Consider the following 17,541-nt stretch of genomic DNA (forward strand, 5'->3'; position numbering starts at 1 on the left):
AAAATCTTGACTAAGAAAATGTGGAATCTCAAGTTTCCACAGGTTTGCAAGAAGGAATGGGCAGTAACCTTAAATCTGTGGGTTGAGCAAATATCCACCTCTGGATTGCTTCTCCTTCCCCCCCACCCATTCTTTCGGTGGAAGAATGCGGCAGCCGCTCTCCCACTGAAATGGCAGGACAGCAATAGCTGACCTACGGGTGAATTCACCAGCCCTGAGTCACAGGTCAGTGTAGCTGAGAAGCAAAGACCTCAGCGCAACATTTTCCTGGTGACATGGTCAGAACTCTCTAGTTCGGATCAAATGAGGAAAAGGCTGAGACTCCTGAGTAAAATTTGAAATACACATTATTGTCAGAGAACTGGACTTTCTTTTCAGTCACACCCAGGAGGAGCTCCCAATGTGACCATCAGATAAATCACTCAAAACTGGAAAAGAATCTTTTTTAAATGGACAAAACTAAATTAAACATGAGAGCTATTTTACATTGGCAAGTCCAAGGAAACTTTGCGGTCTTTAAATTCAATAAGTTGTTCAGATGTGTATCAGAAGGCTGTTATTGAGAAAAATTGTAATATCCTAAAGAGACAAAAACAGCTGGTGAACTAATATAGTACAGCCATAGAGGGTAAAATAATGCAGAAATATATTTGAAGCATTCACTGTATACTGCATGGGAAAAAGCATCTTATGGAGCTGACTGGACTGTAAAATGCCATTTTGTGTGGAAATTACATATGCATATTTAGTCACTGAAAAAGCCTGGGACGATACACATGGAGTGTAAACAGTGGCATCTCAGTGAATTGTACTGCTTTTCTGCTTACTGGAATTTTCTAGTCTCCAAAATTAACTAATATTGCTTTTATCTTTACAAAGTATAATTTGTTTGTTTTAGCCTATTTGGCTCTTTCCTTCTAATGTTTTTCATATTATTAAACCACATGGCTTATGAATGGTTGCTTAAAAGTAAATGTCACCTGAGCTCCTCTCCTAATTACACAGAACTTGATAGATTGTGTTGAAGTTAAAGCAGATTTCTGTATCCTGAGCTGTGAAATTGTTGGAAAAAAACCCAACAATTTTCATGGATGTTAAAAAAACGAAAAGGAAAGCTTATTGACGTTATATGCCATCAAAGTTGCAACATCACTTCCCTAGACTGTGCATTATGAGAGTTTTAGTCTCAGAGATTTTCTAAAGCCTAAAACCACTCACCATGTGCAACAATGAAATACGTTATGACATGCATATCACAGTTCCCGTGAACCAGCATCCATACTTCCTAAGCACTGTCTATCATTAAAAATACGAGTTCCTTCTATAGATAAAAACTGGTATTAGGAAAGAAACATAAGCCAGTGTCCCTTTCTTTCAGGTAATCTGCCATAAAGGTAGGGGATTATTTCATATATTATATATAAATATATAGGTATAAATATATGCTATAAGTATATATTATACATTTCATATATTCAGGTTTCCATTTATTCAAGTTATCAGTTTTCTGACAAATAATTTTACAAGTTTTATCCCCTCTAATCCATGTGACTTTTGAGGTAGAACTACTCCCACTTAACAGGTGAAAAGACAAAGGCACAGAAAGATTTAGTACTTTGCTTAAAAATCAGAGAGCTGGAAATTGGGGAGGCTAGGTCTGGAATGCAGTTCTACAAGTCTGCAGAGGCTGTGCTTTTCACCATTACAGTACATTACACTACCCGCCCCCCACCAGTAAACAACAGAATTAAGGGCTACAGGCAGTAGGTAGCACAGTGATTCAGAGGAAGGCAATACTACCTAGAGCCTGGAGAAGCGGAAGAGGCTCCGTGGAGAAAGCAGCACTTGATTGGAGTCTTAAAAGACAGAAATGCAGTCCCAGCAAAGTGCAGTTGCAGGATTAAGGCATTGTTTCCCCTCCTGGGGAGAAACACGCTTCGATGTCCCTGCGTCCTCTTCTATAAAGTATTGGGGCAGCTGACTAACCCACAAGAATAGACTTGACAATATTTTATGATTAGGATAAATTCTGAGCAATTCAAAGTAAGGAAAGCACTCTTTCTTTCTTATCATTACTGGTGCTCTCCTCTCCTGACGTTCAACAATAATTTTAAAAAGGAATAGGGAAAAAAATCTGTTCCTAAATAAAACCTAAGAGGACAATGAACTACTTTAAAAAGATTCACAGCACTCACTGAACAGGAAAATGTCTCTGGGTTAGGAAACTGGGCCAAACTTACAGAAATAATTGTGTCATGGGTGTGGAATTAAATTTCAATTTAGAATGAAAAAAAAATCCATCAAGAGAAAAAAGTGACAAGGGAATAAAATAAACCAGACGAATTCATGACGGAAGTGAATCAGTAAGTCTTTGGCTTTAACAGTTTAACAGTTTACTCATGTTTGGAGTGGAAACATTTACTTAAGGATTTTCCCCTTGCAAATGAAAAAAAAAAAGGAGAGAAAATAGCTTTATTTGCCCTTGTTTTTCCCCCAAACAAGAATCATATGTGATTAAATATAATCATCTATGATGGGATATTTCTTGTGAAATGCTTAATAACAATCACCAACAAGAAGAGGAAAGGGATGACCTTTCACTTAGTTCTTCTAGTTCTTCTTTACCCAGTGAGACTTCCCGCCCTTCACTCCAGTGAAATGACTCTCACCAAAAGGGACCTGTAACTTACCTGTTACTGACTCCAGTGCTCAATCATCAATCCTCATCTAACTTGCCAACTGCAATGGATACACTTGATCATCCTTTCTTTCTTTCTTTTTTTTGGGGGGGGGGTTATTTTATTTTTTTAAATAATATTTTATTGATAATGCTATTACAGTTGTCCCAATTTTCCCCTCTTTGCCCCTCTCCACCCAGACCCTCCCCACTCCCTCAGGCAATCCCTACACCATATTCATGTTCAAGATCATGCATCTAAGTTCATCGGCTACTCCATTTCCTATACAGAACTTTATATTCCCACGGCTATTCTGTAACTACATTTTTGTACTTCTTAGTCCCCTCACCTCTTCACCCATTCTCCCCCTCCCCCTTCCCATCTGGCAGCCATCAAAATGCTCTCTGTATCCATGATTCTATCTCTGTTCTTCTTGTTTGCTTAGTTTGTTTTTTAGATTCAATTGTTGATAGATGTGTATGTTTGCCATTTTATTGTTCATAATTTTGATCTTCTTTTTCTTAAATAAGTCCCTTTAACATTTAATAATGGTATGGTGATGATGAACTCCTTTAGTTGTGTGTGTGTGTGGGCGGGGGGGGAACTCTTTATCTGCCCTTTGATTCTAAATGATAGCTTTGCTGGGTAGATCAATCTTGGCTGTAGGTCCCTGCTTTTCAAGACTTTGAATATTTGCCAATCCCAATCATCCTCTTTCATGCATGTTCTTCACATAGTTTCTAGGGTACAACACTCCTGGTTGCCTCCTTCTCAGTGTCCTTTTCCTGATCTCTAATGTTAGAGAATTCCCCAAGACCCAGTTCTTATAATCCCAGTCACAGTCAGGTGACTCCTGACTGACCACATGTATTATTTCCGTGATTTTAAGTATAGTCAATAGGCAGCCAGCTCCCAATTATCTGTATATATCCAGCCCATCCCCCTTTCCCGAACTCTAGACTCAAATATCCAATTGCTTACTTGACATTGCCCCTTGAATGTCTAATAAGGATCATTTATTTAACACATCCAAAATTGAGCTCCTAAAGCACCTTCCGCCTATGCCCACAGCCAAAAAAACAAACAAAACAAAACAAAACAAATCTTTACTCACAGATTTCCACATCTGAGTTGATGGCAACTCCATCCCTCCAGTTGCTCAGGCCTAAAATTTGGAATCATCCTTAACTTTTCTCTCTCATGCCCACCTTAAATCTGTCCACAAAATCTGTTGGCTCTACCTTCAAAATATGCCTAGAATGTAACCACTTCACCCGCACTTTCCCCAGCTACCACCCTCATCCAAATCATCATCATCTGTCACTTGGATTGCTGGAAAACATCCTAACTAGTCCCCCGTTCTAACCTTGCCCTTCACAGTCTGATGTCAACACAGCAAGAGTACTCCTTTTATTTACTTTCTTTTAATTTTTTAAAATTTATTTTTAGAGAAAGGGGAAGGGAAGGAGAAAGAGAGGGAGAGAAACATCAATGTGTGGTTGTCCCACATACCCCCAACCCAGGACCTGGCCTGCAACCCAGGCATGTGCCCTGACCGGGAATAGAAATGGCGACCTTTTGGTTCACAGGCCAGCACTCAATCCACTGAGCCACACCAGCCAGGGCTAGAGTGTTCCTTTTAAAATCTAAGGTAGATCATGCCTCTTCGATGATAAAAATCCCTGCAGTGGCTCTCCATCTCTTATAATCAAAGTCACTGTCCTTCAGCAGCACATAAGACCCTGTGCCATCTGGGTTTGCAACACCTGCCCCCCGCCAGACTCTGTAAGCCCCCCTCCAACTATTTTTCCCTTCAATGACTCTGCTTCAGCCACCCTGACCTCCTTACTATTCCTCACTCTATATATTATGTGACTCACTCATCTGTGATGTTTAGTGCCACCCTCCATTACCTTCTTAGAAAGCAGGCAGAATATGTACTTCAAAAGGGTGGGAGTTTTGCACATGGATATACCCTAGGAGATTAGCCAGTGTGAGGCACATAAAAGGTGCTCAAACCGAAATTGCTTAATGAATGAATTTTAGTCTCTTGGCAAACCATAGAGCCCAGCCACATGACTAACATTTGTCCCGCTAAGTTTCTTACTACATTCCTTTCTCTTAAAAATAGTCTGTGCCATTTGCTCACCCATTTACCCACCCATTAATCATCCAGTCAAAATAAATTTGAGCAACTAACTATGATATGCTACGCACAGGCAGTAGGGACAGAAGTAAAAGGCTGTGGTTTTGTTTTCACAGAAGACAGAGAAGGAATCATATGAAAACAACTCAGCCCGTTGACTGCCTTTGTAGAAGGAAGCCCTGGGTATTACAGCATGACAAAAGAAAGCCATGTAGCTGGCCAGGCTGGAGAAGCAGGGGCCACCAGGAAAGGCTCTCCAGAAGATGTACTCCATGGGTGGAGTTAGTTAAGGAGAGAAGGTCGGTAGGGACTGTAGAGAAAGAGGGAAGAGCCATTCTAAGCAGAGGGCACAGCTTGTCAAAGCCACGCTACAGAAGCATGACGCCTTGGGGAACCTCGGGCAGCTCAGCATGGCTAGTACTGACATTCGGGGCATCTGTAGAGGCAGAGGTGTCTCTTTTCAGTCATGCTGCATGGTTTGATTTAATCCTGAAGTTAAGGGGTAGCCATTAAAATTGCATTTCAGGTTTGCATTTTAGAAATGTCTGGTAACAAGCAGTGTGATAAAATGGAGCCTTTAGAAAGACTACGTGGATAGGCATAGACTTTAATTCAGAGTTATAAAACTGGTATAAATTGGTAGAGACCTCTAAGAATTGTAATTCTTGACTCAAAGTAACTTGCCAAGTATTAGTATTAGTATTATTTACCTTCCCCCCACCCCCCAGAAGATTCAAAAGAAGAGAAATTAAGAGAGAGACACTCAGAGAGATTCTTAAACACATCCTGACCCAACTCCAAATCCCCAGTGAAGTGGAACAAAGAGTAAACAGTCATGAAGAAAACCACCATCAAGGTCATTCTTTGCCCAACAGGGAGCTCGCCATGGTAGTCCAGGGGAGGGCTCACATGCCAAAAGAAATACCCAATCCATCCATCATCTCCCCACTCCCATTCTCTCCAGCACATCTCATATTTTTATTTCCAAAAGTTATCGACACTCAATAGCTACTTGTCACTGGACTCTGGTAATCCTCCTGGTGTTGCAACAGTAAAATCATTCTTCGTCCTTAAAGCAAGGGGCAGGTATTGCCTGAATCACAGGAACAGTAACCTCGACCAACTATTTTACTTCATGAGGGCACAAAAGATCTTTCTCAATTGTCTTCTTTCACAACGTGCCTTGCTAGCCAAGCCTTAGACATTAGTTTGGTTTGGAAGACCATTTTAGGCAATTGGAGAACAACAAGAACTACCCCTGGCACCGATACAGAACTGAACTTTGGCAGGTGAATAAAAGCAATAGGTTTTCTTTTCTCTAGTTCCAGTCATACTGCCTTAGAATTTGTTAATGAGTTATTTTTATCTCTACCCAAGTATTTATTCCATAAGTTCAAAAGGAGAAATAGAAATCAGGCACAGAGATCCTAGGTACCAGAACCAAACACCCATCTCTCTTTCAGGCCAGCACTTGGTGTTCAGAAAGTTGGCTCCAATCAAAGCACAGACCATTCTTGTGAACAGAACCTGTGTGCTTGCACAAGTACATGTACACCTGGTTGTGCACGCACGAGACTTGACTATGTTATCTACCTGACCTCTCTACTGCAAATTATTTTCTCAAACTAGCCACAAATAGAACTAAAAGTCACTTTTGAAGAGATTTAAAACTATTCAATGAACTTCTAAAAATGATACTAACCTTTTGGAACAAATAAATGTCTAATGCTGGCACATGACACCATGAAAGTGAAATCTAAGCACCAGTTCTAAAGTGTGTTGAAAGGGGGTTTCCTTTTGGGGTCCTTTAATTCAACTGTAAAGTGATTTCCTATGAAGTAAAGTTAAAGAAATAATAGTTTCTCAAGGATTGCCCAATTGTTATGAATTTAAATCTCTGCACTCTGTGGAGGGCTTCTTCTAAAGCTTATTATTCAGGTAACGAAAGGTTTTAGATCAATCTTTAGGCCCTGCTGTTACTTTCCCTCTAAGTAATGACACATTTTTAACTCATAGGGTTTGCTGGGGGAAAGGGAGGGTCAAAATGGTTCCTGCTTTTGTCTCCCTAGGAACAATTACCTAAGGACAGCCAGGGATACTGTACAACTCAAATATGGCAACGCATATATATGTATGTGTATATACACATTATATAAAGAAAATAAAGAACAATCTGAAATTTGTGGTTTTGGGATTCCTTACTTCAAATAGCAAATCAGTTTAAAAATACGTAAAGCATGATTTCCTTTCATACCACTTTACCTATTGCTAAAAGAAATCTCCTATAGCTTTCCCTAACATGGTTATAATGTCTAAATCCATAATTTTTATAAATATATTTGATTCAAAATAAAACCAGCAGCAGTAGCAAGGTGGAAAGTTGGCTTTATCTCAAATAAAGAACTTTGTTCTTAAGGAAAAGACAAAAAGGACCTAAATTCAAGAGAAAAAAAAAAGTATTAAGACTTAAGAAAATGTATTTGTTTTTCTCATCTGTTAAGTGAAAATAATCTTAACAACTACTCACAGGGTTGTCGTGAGTATTAAAAGAACTCATACAAGCAAAGCACTGAAAATAGTGTCTAGACCCATACTGAGTGTTCAATAAATATTAGCACTAATTATAATTATTATTGGCAATGGTTCATGGTATTAAACCATCCTCTGCTTTCTCAGCAGCGAAAGCAGTCTCAAAGGGATTACGATCTTGTGAAAATTCCGGCTGGCAAGTAACGATAGCCCTATTTCACAGAGGAAGCACACTAAAAAGCTGCTCGAGATTTCTCCAATTCAGAAGAGGTAATGACAGAGGAATCAAGTGTGTCTGATTTTGGAAGGGAAGGCTATTATCTAGAAAAGAGAGAGACGGCTTGTTCTACATTTTCCAGAGAGCCCAAATTGAATTAAATGGTGGAAATTACAGAGGGAAATGTCTGTTCAGTATAAGACTTTCCAACATCTAAAACGATGTGCTGCTGGTGGGATTGTAAACTGGTGCAGTCACTATGGAAAACAGTATGGAAGTCCCTCAAAAAATCAGAACTAGAACTATCATATTACCCAGAAACCCCACTTTTAGGTATGTATCTGAAGAAATCCAAAACACTAACTTGAAAAGTCCTATGCACCCCTATTTCACCGCAGCCTTATTTACCACAGACAAGACATGAGAGCAACCCGAGTGTCCACCAAAGGACAAGAGGATGCAGGTGTGGTTCACATACAAAATGGAATACTGCTCAGCCACAAAAAGAATGAAATCTTGTCACTTGCAACAACACGAATGGACCTAGAGGGTACAAATCAGACACAGAAGGGCAGGTACCACATAATTTCACTTACATGTGGAATCTAAAAAAAGCAAATGAAGAAACAAGACAACATTTTGATGGTTGTTAATGGGGGGAAGGGTTGGATAAAAAAGGGGAAGGGATTAAGATGTAAAAATTGCCAGTTATAAAAACAGTCACGGGGGCTGTAAAGTACAGCATAGGGAATAGAGTCGGTAATATTGTAATAACTATGTATGGTGTCAAATGGGAACTAATCAGAGTGATCACTTTGTAAGTTATATGAATGTCTAATCATTAGGTTGTATGCCTGAAATTGACATATTGTATGTCAACTGTAATTATAAAATTAAGGAAAAAAACAACCCTCCCAACATCCAAAACACTCAGTTTACAATAGGAAAGGATGCCTTGAAGAATAGAGAGTATAATGTTACTGAGTATGAAAGCAGGCATTTCATTTGCCAAGGATGAGAGAGAAAAGATTTCTTTGTAAGTAAACAACGTTACTGTTGTTAAGACAACAATAATGACAACTGCCACCGTCACAGGGAGAATGATAGTTAACACTTCTACAGAAACCGCCCAGGACTGCTGTAAGGACTCGACCTACAGTGACTCATGTAACCCTTATCACAGCCACCTGGCTCCAGTCTGTGTCCTTAACCATGACATACTGCCTAGCTCCGTTCTGGAATGCTGAGCGAGTTACTTAGCCTCTCTGTACCTCCACTTCCTCATTTATAAAACGAGGAAAATAATAGCACTTACTTCAGATGATAAAGATTAAATGAAATAACACATTTGTTTAGCACCTAAAACACTGCCTGACATATAGCTAGTACTTTACATGTAATTTTTAATATAAAGGTCATTTCAACTTTTAAGAACATTTTTTACTCGAATGGCAAATTAGGGAAGGCATAAAGAACTGTCTTGGCTGTAATGACTCAACATTTTTTTTTTTAATCAAACAAGTGGAACCCAAGGCTTGCTGATGTAGGATTGATTTTCTAACTAAACAAAATCAGCCATGAAAAACGTGGGGAAAACTGCTAACGCGCAAGTTCTGCAATGAGATGGGATTCTCTGTATACTTTGCCATGGGTGATCGTAACGTAAGACCTTGCAAAAAATGGCCCATAACCCACTGCTGACTTCTATTACCATCCCCACGGCCTTGGCTAATCACTCAACTCCACTTTCAGCAGAATACTTAATTGCTTTACACACTGTACTTTACCTACTACCCAGTATTTAACCTTAACTCTCAAACCTAGGTCAATCCAATCCACTTCTTTTGCACCAGCCATCCAGGTGCAACCTGCCACGCAAGGTGGCTCAATGAACCTTCTACTCACTTCTTTACAGATTCTCAGAGAGGCAACATTTAACTTTATTTCACTCAAGCTTCAAAGTCTACACTTGCTCCACACTCAAATATCATAGATTCCTCCATAATTGGAAAATCGAAACATTCACATAAAAATTCTTTTTTCACATATTCCTCCACACCCCTGAACTCCTGCAACAGCACACCAACTCAACATTTACTGATCCTTCCCTAGCTGTTTCACTCCTCCTCCTTCCTGTCCTCCCCCCACCCCCCCCACATGCTTCCAGACCTCCTCTCCAAGACCACCTCGTTCTTCTATTCCCTGAAGCTACCCAGGAAACGTAGGTGACATCATCATCATCTTTGGTTTGTCATTGTGGCAACTGTCCCATCTCCCACCTCTGTCTTGGATCTTCAGACTTTTTCTACTCATCCATAAACAGGCACATAAGGAAAAAAAAAAAAACCCTAAATCCTGTTTCCCTCATAAGCCTTGACATTTCCCTCATTCTACTGTAAATATCTAAGAGTAGTCTCTTGCTACAGGTATTTATTTAACTGGCTCAATAACTGTGAATCACTGGAAGGCAACCTGACACAATCAACCTTTTAAGTATGCTTAAAGGTGCTGACATCCAACAGCTGCAAATTTAGTGGCCATTATTTTTTCTACTCACATTGTGTTTTTAACAAATACACTAAAGGAAAACATACCACAGGCGTTTGTTATATGTAACAAACTACACTGTAACTAAGTGTTGTGTGCTTTAGGGCCTCTAGCTCAGTTTACAGATTAGCAACACTAATACCCTAAAGAATATTTTTAAAGGATAATTCTTATATGATCTAAATCCTTACATTCTACAGAGTACTGACTAAATTTATGAACAATAACACAATAATGTAAATTGTCTATATGAACTCTTAGAGACTCATCTGATTTAAAACTTACTGCCTAAATAGAAAAATAAGCTTACAGAAATAAAGGTTTCTCTGTTTCTCTATACCTTCAAGAAAAATGACCTGGCAAAATGACCTAAAATAGGATAGAGCACAATGTATTTACAAGAAGCCAGTGAAGGCGGGAGACAGAAAATAAGGGGAGGGACAGGCAAGAGCTCGCTCCCACCAGGCCTCCTGGGACAGAGTCCACCCATTTTGATATACCCTAACAACAACAGGAAGCAAATAAAAAGCTTTAAAGCTGGGAGATGGATCAGATTTGCAATTTTAGAAGAATTACTCTAGTTGCTATACGGAGAATAAATGGGTAGCCAACCACAGCAAGTGTGAAGGGGCAATGGGAATTAGAAGGCAGCTTCAGAAGCCTAAGAGAGAAATGATGGCATCCTGGATCAGAGAGGCAGCAGAGGTGAAAGTAATAAAATCAATTCTGGAAAATAAAATCAGTAAGATTTGGGGAATGATAAGATATGGGGGAAAGAAAGGAAGAGATGTAAATGATATGTTGGTTTCCTGAATTTACACACATGTACATACATGGAAATGTAGATTCACACATCCTTTAAAATATGTACAGTACTGACAGAAATTACCTATGGGAAGGGAAGATGAATTTTATATATTAAAAGGCAGACTTTCATTTTCTTACTGTATAGATATCTGCATTGTTTAATATTTTTATAATCATTAGGTATACATTATTTCACAAATTCATATGCAATAAAAAGAAATAAAGCATTTGCCTGGCTGAAAAGGATAGAAATAGCATTTTAAGAAGGAATGATTTATTCAAAGGTACAAACACATAAAAGTACATGGCGTATTGAAAGAATACCAAGTAGGCCAGTGTTTGCAGAATAAGAAGGAAAGATGTGTATTGGGACAGGATGACCAGAGGATTGAAGCTTCCAAGAGCAGGGCCAGTTCATAAAGTGTGTGTGTTTGTGTGTGTGAAATGGGGAAGCATATAGTTTTTAGGCAAGAGGGTGAAAACTCAGGTTCATATTTTTAAAAGATCACTGTAACGGCAGTGTGAAGACTGGGTCAAAAGGGAGGTAAGAAAATGGGCTGGCAGATCACTTAGGCCAGAATTTAAGCTAAATCAGTGGCAATAGAGATATAGAAAGGAAGAGAAATGAGATTCATTTCAGAAGTAGACAGGACTTGGTAATTAAGCTGGATGTGCCAGATAGGGGAAAGGGAAAGTCAAGGATGTTTCCCATGGTTCCTAGTTTAGGAAGTTAGATGGTTGTGACACCATCAATTTAGGCAATTCAGCAGGTTCAATGAGAAGACAATATATTTTGCTTTAGAGATGCTGAGATTGAAGTACCTCTAGAAGCAGGTCAAGGTGCCGGACAAGAAGTTGGATATATAGGTTTGAATTAGAGCAACAAGTCAGGAATGGTTAATGAACACTATTACCTAAAAGAGAGAATTTTAAGCCTCTGAGCGTCATCTTACCCTCGATATAATTTTCACTGAATTCTTGAGGTAACTTTTAAAAGTTGACTGGTTCCATTTATTCTCACAGCTATAAAAATTCCACATAATTGTTAAAATCTCTGTAGGCAATAACTTTAAAAAGCCAGAGCTCACTGTCTTGGTCTCTCTTTTGTCTTTTTATTTTTTCCCCTACGTCCTTTCTTTTTTCCTTTCTTCTCTTTCTTTCTTTTCTGTGTCTCTCTCTAGTTAAGGATGATACACAAAGTATAATATATAAAACATTTTGTTATTAAATATTTTCATATTTTGTCTTAATAGTAAAAGGCAAAGAACAGTACACTTCACAATTCTACCTTTAACAAAACCTAAGTCGAATAATGATTTACCTATGCAACTATCCATTGATTTTCTCTTGAAAGTCACTGACCCTTAATTAACTGACATCCCCAAGGCACTCAACTCCAGCTGTAGCTTTCACCATAGAAGTTTCTGAAACAATTCCACGGTCCTGCTGTTGCTCACTGTCAGAAATCTGAGTCACACTGTACCCTGGTCTAACCGATGATGCATTGATGCCCTAGTTTGGTGGGAGGTGGAGAGGAAGGACCTGTTGGCAAGGAAACAGCTGCTTCCTTCCTGAGCCAGGGAAAACCAGGAAGGTGACAGATGGGCAGAATAAAAGCAGCCAAAAGTTGCTCTGGCTTCTCATTGGCAACAATTTTCACTGAGGCATGATGGATGTTTTAAAGCATATTAATTAAGCCTGAGAGTTTTATCTGCCTGAATGCTCTGCTGAAGTTCAGCAGGGCTGGCACACATTTTCTACATTTGAAACTTTTTAAGTTTGCAGTGGTACAAAGAACCTGGACTCAATCTACGTGCAGTGAATTAAGACTGCAAGACACTGTCCCATTTCACTTTAGGATTATACCCAAAAGAATGCACTTCCTAGTAAAAAAGAAAGATCATTTCCTGTAATTATATTTGTACAACTTAGAATTGCTATTAAATTTCATTTAAAAGTTTTTCTTAAATGTTTACTTTTATATTTAATTTCAAAAGATTTGTTGCAAACGCTTTTATCTTGTTATCATTCCCCCTCCCACCACCTTCTGTACCCAGAAAAGTAAATATCCAAGGATTCCTGGATAAAACAGACAACCACTGGATTGATATAACATATTTTAAAAATAGCGTAAGTACGTAAGTTATTGTTCATCAAATAGAAACTCGCAATCACTAAAAATAACATTAAAATTAGTGTGGGCATGAAGTATGGAATTTTAAAACATCAGTTTACTACACTGATTAATTCAACATTTATATTTGCATCAGAACTTAATAATCCCATAAATAAATAGAGCTCTCGATTATTTTTTAAAAAATCAAGGGATAACATATGTATTTAGACATATTAGCAGCGTAAAGATGTATGCTTCAACACACTTATTGGGAAAACGTCTGAAAATATTACTACACTGAATTCAAGGGTATCCGCAGGAATCTGACATAAAAGTTCTCTAGAATATCAACAGTTCAGTAAATTCCAAAAAAGGAAAAGGGTCAAATAAGAAATAGCCTCAAATTAATCGACAAAGTTCAGTGCTTGCTCTAACTTGATTTTTCTCTCCATTGCAAAACAAAACAAAACAAAACAAACAAAAAACATCCGAGTCTCTGGGATGGGTGAGTGAGTCACTTAGATGAAAGTTCATCTACTGGAATAAAAGGAGAGGCCGCTTGGGCAGGTGACACCGGAGAGTCGGTAGTAGTGCTGACTTTCGCTGGTGAGTTACAAGAAGATCCCGCACTGCTGCTGTTTCCATCAAGGGTATCCGAAGATACACAGACACCAGGATCTGACAGCTGTGCAACGTCAGAAGAAAGCATGTTGGTGATGCCCTGGAAAAATCTCTTTGGCTGATACTCAGTTTCCATTTCGCATTTTCTTTTCAATGGTCCAAGAACACTTGGTCTAATGCAATTAATCGGACTCTGGCTTCTTCGAGTAGTAAATCGGGTCGTGGGGCTGGGAATAGGACTTGGAGGCAATCCATTGCTACTCACAAAACTTTGCAAGGATGGTGAAAAACACTGCTTCCCAATTCCCCGGGTAGGCGATGGTGCTGGTGACACCGGAATGAAATCGATGCGCTTCGGGGAGGACGATTTCTCCACGTCGTTGTCACTCAGGCTGAAACTTTCCTCCCAGGAGTGGCTTATCTGCATTGCGTTCTGCACCTCACGCTCGTGGACCGTCTCTCGGTTGATCAAGTCCATGCCCTCCTCCTGTTTGATCTGGTGCAAGCGGCTGCTGTGCATGCGGACGGGGGAGGCCGGTAGCAGCAGGCCATGGCGGTTCGGGAACGTTGTGCTGTTCCGCCTGGCGCTCGGCGCCTCGGCCTGGAACACCGGCGAAGTGTCACTGAGGCCGTGGATAAGGGGGGCGCTGTTAGACCTCCTGAGGCCCCCGCCGCCGCCACTGCCGCTGCCCTCCGCTGGGCTCCCGCCCGTACCCGGAGGCAGCTCCAGATCTAGCTCCATCTTTTCCTGAGCCATGTTGGGGGGCTAAGGAGGCGGGGGCGGTGTTCAGTCAGAGAGCTAGGACTCCCATTCCACGCAGTCCAGAGCCGCCGCTGCTGCCGCCACCACCGAGAATCTGTCAGCGGTCTGGATCCTCTGCGCTTGCGTGCCCCTTCGCGCAGGCGCTCTGAGACATATCCCGTGGCGCCTGTTAATGCGTCATAGCTGCGCCGGAGGCCTAGGGGGAGGGGCGAGGAGTGGTTGGGCGTCTATTAAGTTCCTTCCGCAAAGTGCTATGGAGCGCAAGCTCGCATCGATGCGTTAATAAAGTTACCATGTTCACTGGTATATATTTATTAAATAAGAGCTCTGAAATAGAGGCCCTTGGTGACGTGGGGCTGTGTGCAGGGGAGTGGCGCTTGGCCTACCTAGAGAGGGCTTCTCTGAGGAAGGGACAATTTCCTTAAAACACGAAGAGGCAGGCGAAATGGGTGTAATGTAGCACTGTCCAGGAAGCGGAAAACTAGGGCTGCCGGCCAGGTGGCAGGCGGGAACCAGGATGGGAGAGAGGGCTGGCGTGACGGGAGGTGGTGGAACAAGGCAGATTCTCGTTTTTATCCTGAGAACAATGAAAACTACAAAGGTTTTTAAGCAGGTGTGTAATGTGACTGAAAAGCTCGCTGGCTGCAGTCTGGAGAATAGATTATTGGGAGATTAGAATATACGGAGGGGACGGGGGAGGCGGACAGGAGGGAACCCTGCAGGCCATAAGGCACAGAAATTTGCACTAATATGATAGTGTGGGAGAGGAGATGATGGATGGAATGGTAAATTTGAGAACTACTGGGGGAAAAAGCATCCTGTAATTGCATTACTGTTTTGTTTACAGTCATTTCTAGCACAAGCATATGTATTCAATAATATTCATTCAATTATGAGGAATTAAGGGAAAACAAACAAGTCTTCAAACTTTAAAAATAAAAACACTTGGCTCATGTAATTAATATAAACTTTGGTATCTCATTAAAATGGGTTTATATTTAATCCTTTATGTATTTATTCATTCAGTCAGCTTTTTTTTTTTTTTTTTTCATACCTACTGTATTACAGGCACTGTGCTAGGAGTTACTAGACCCTAATATGAGGTCATTTAATTTCAATCGGGGGAAAAGAGATAAATAGGCTGTTTTCAGATAGTAGAAAATAAATAAATGAAATCGGGTATGATAGAGCACTGCTCGGTGGAGGGAGAAGGCAATTAGGGCTGAGATCGGTGACAAGAAGCAACTCATGCTGACCTCTGGAGGACGAATATTTCAAGAACAGAGCTCAGCATGTGCTAAGGCCCAGGGCAGAGGTGAGTTTGAGGAGCTGGAAGGAAAAGAAAAAAGGGCCATGAATCTAAAGCATAAGGGGGAGAATGGTAGGAAGTAAAGGTGTTTAGATCTTGTTCTGAGTATGATGAAAAGCCACTGGGGAGTTTTAAGCAAGAGAGTGATATTATCTGGTTTATGTTTTAAATATTACTTTGGCTCTGTGGAAAAATAAGCTGAAATGCGCATCAGTAGAGGCAGAAAGATGGATTAGGAAAGAATCTTTGGCAACAGTGCAGACAAGAGAGTACTGGACTAGGGTTGTGGCAGTAGATATGTTTTGGACGTATTTAAAACCAGTAAGATTTGATTTAGATGGTGAAAGAAATAGATGATTCAAAGGTAACTCATAAGTTTTTTTTTTTTTTTACTTGAAATGGTACTGATATGGAAGGCGTGTGCTCAGAGAAGTAGAAATTAAGAGTTCTGTTTTGGTCGACTTGAGTGGAGGCAACTATTAGATATCCTGTGGCTATATGAAGTGAAAGAAAGCTTAGTGATTTTTGTTCGTCCCCCTCTTTGCAGCAAAGAAAGATCCAGAGAGGCTAAGTGGCAACCAGTACTAAAATCCAGGTCTCTTGGTTCCTAGTCCATGCCTCTTCCCACTGTATCTCAAATAGCATTTATTTTGAATTCCCTGTAAAATACAGATCCTGATAATAAAAAACAATGATGATTATTCATGCCCAAGATTGTACACAAACTAGTTTAAGCTTTCCAAGTGCCAGGCACTATTCAAAGGTATCTTCTTCAATCCTCACAACAACCCTATGAAGTAGGTATTTTTGCTCTCATTTTGTAGCTCTCAACTGAGCTACAGAGATTGAGTAATGTCCCCAAGATGACAGTAAGTAGCAGGACCTGGATCCAGAGCCTGGGTACAATGTTGCCCTGACTTTCCTTACAAAAAGCTCTAGCAGTTCCCAACGTTAAGCCTACATTCCCACGACCCTTAGTGTGTTTTTATTTTCCTCCGCGTGTTGCCATTTCCACCTCCATGTTGTTAGCAGCTTTGTAAAGGCAATGGTTTTTGAGACAGGATTTGAAGGACAGGTACAATGCTAATACAGAGATGACATTTTATCTAGAAGTGGCAGCATGATGATAAAACAGTGAATTTGGCTAATACACGAAGTACACAGAGAAGAACAGTTATGGGGGAAAACTTGGAAATCATTGGAGTGAGAGAACTGGAGCTCCGAATGCCAGGCAGTAGCATCTTTATTTAAATTATGAGACAACAGGAAACCACTGAAGGTCTTTGACAAGAGTGATGACACAATGAGAGCTACACTTTGAATAGGACCTGCCAGGCAGATCAATGACGGAGCTAAATGTAAGAACGGAAGATGGAAAGAACCAACATTTCCTAAGTGCATACTACCTGCAAGGCACTTTAAACATGTCACAGTCCCTCTTAGTTCTCACTGCAATCCGATATATTAGATATTGTTATGCTCATTTTATAGAGGACAATTGAAATTCAAAAATTACAAATAGACAAGCAAAGATCTAAACTACTTTGAATCAATGTCTCATTTCGAAGTCTGTATGGTTTTTGCTTTATTTACCATGGATTAGAGGAGAATGTGATGGCTAACTCTGAGATGAAAGTAGGGTCTAAACTAAATTTGGGACTGGTCAAAAAAAGAGATGGATTTGGAGTCAGCAAGGTCTAATAACAACAGAACCTGACTGCCTGGATGTACAGCGGATGAAGACAGAGGAGTCACAAATGACTGAAGTTCAAGTAGTGAAAGGAACGGTACAACATTACTGAACGAGG

At 40.1% G+C, this 17,541-nt stretch overlaps 2 protein-coding genes across 5 annotated transcripts in view; both read right to left on the reverse strand.

Moving 5' to 3' along the window:
• The window catches only part of PIP5K1B (phosphatidylinositol-4-phosphate 5-kinase type 1 beta), a 305,089-nt gene that overhangs the window by 206,986 nt on the left and 80,562 nt on the right, over positions 1-17,541 (reverse strand). The window lies entirely within an intron of this gene.
• On the reverse strand, positions 10,394-14,575 carry PABIR1 (PP2A Aalpha (PPP2R1A) and B55A (PPP2R2A) interacting phosphatase regulator 1). The gene has a single exon (XM_053923971.2). It carries the CDS (start codon positions 14,416-14,418, stop codon positions 13,555-13,557), a length of 864 nt encoding a protein of 287 aa, XP_053779946.1. The 5' UTR covers positions 14,419-14,575; the 3' UTR covers positions 10,394-13,554.

This window comes from Desmodus rotundus, chromosome 1, assembly GCF_022682495.2.
Source record: "Desmodus rotundus isolate HL8 chromosome 1, HLdesRot8A.1, whole genome shotgun sequence".
In the NCBI taxonomy this organism is placed as follows: domain Eukaryota; kingdom Metazoa; phylum Chordata; class Mammalia; order Chiroptera; family Phyllostomidae; genus Desmodus; species Desmodus rotundus.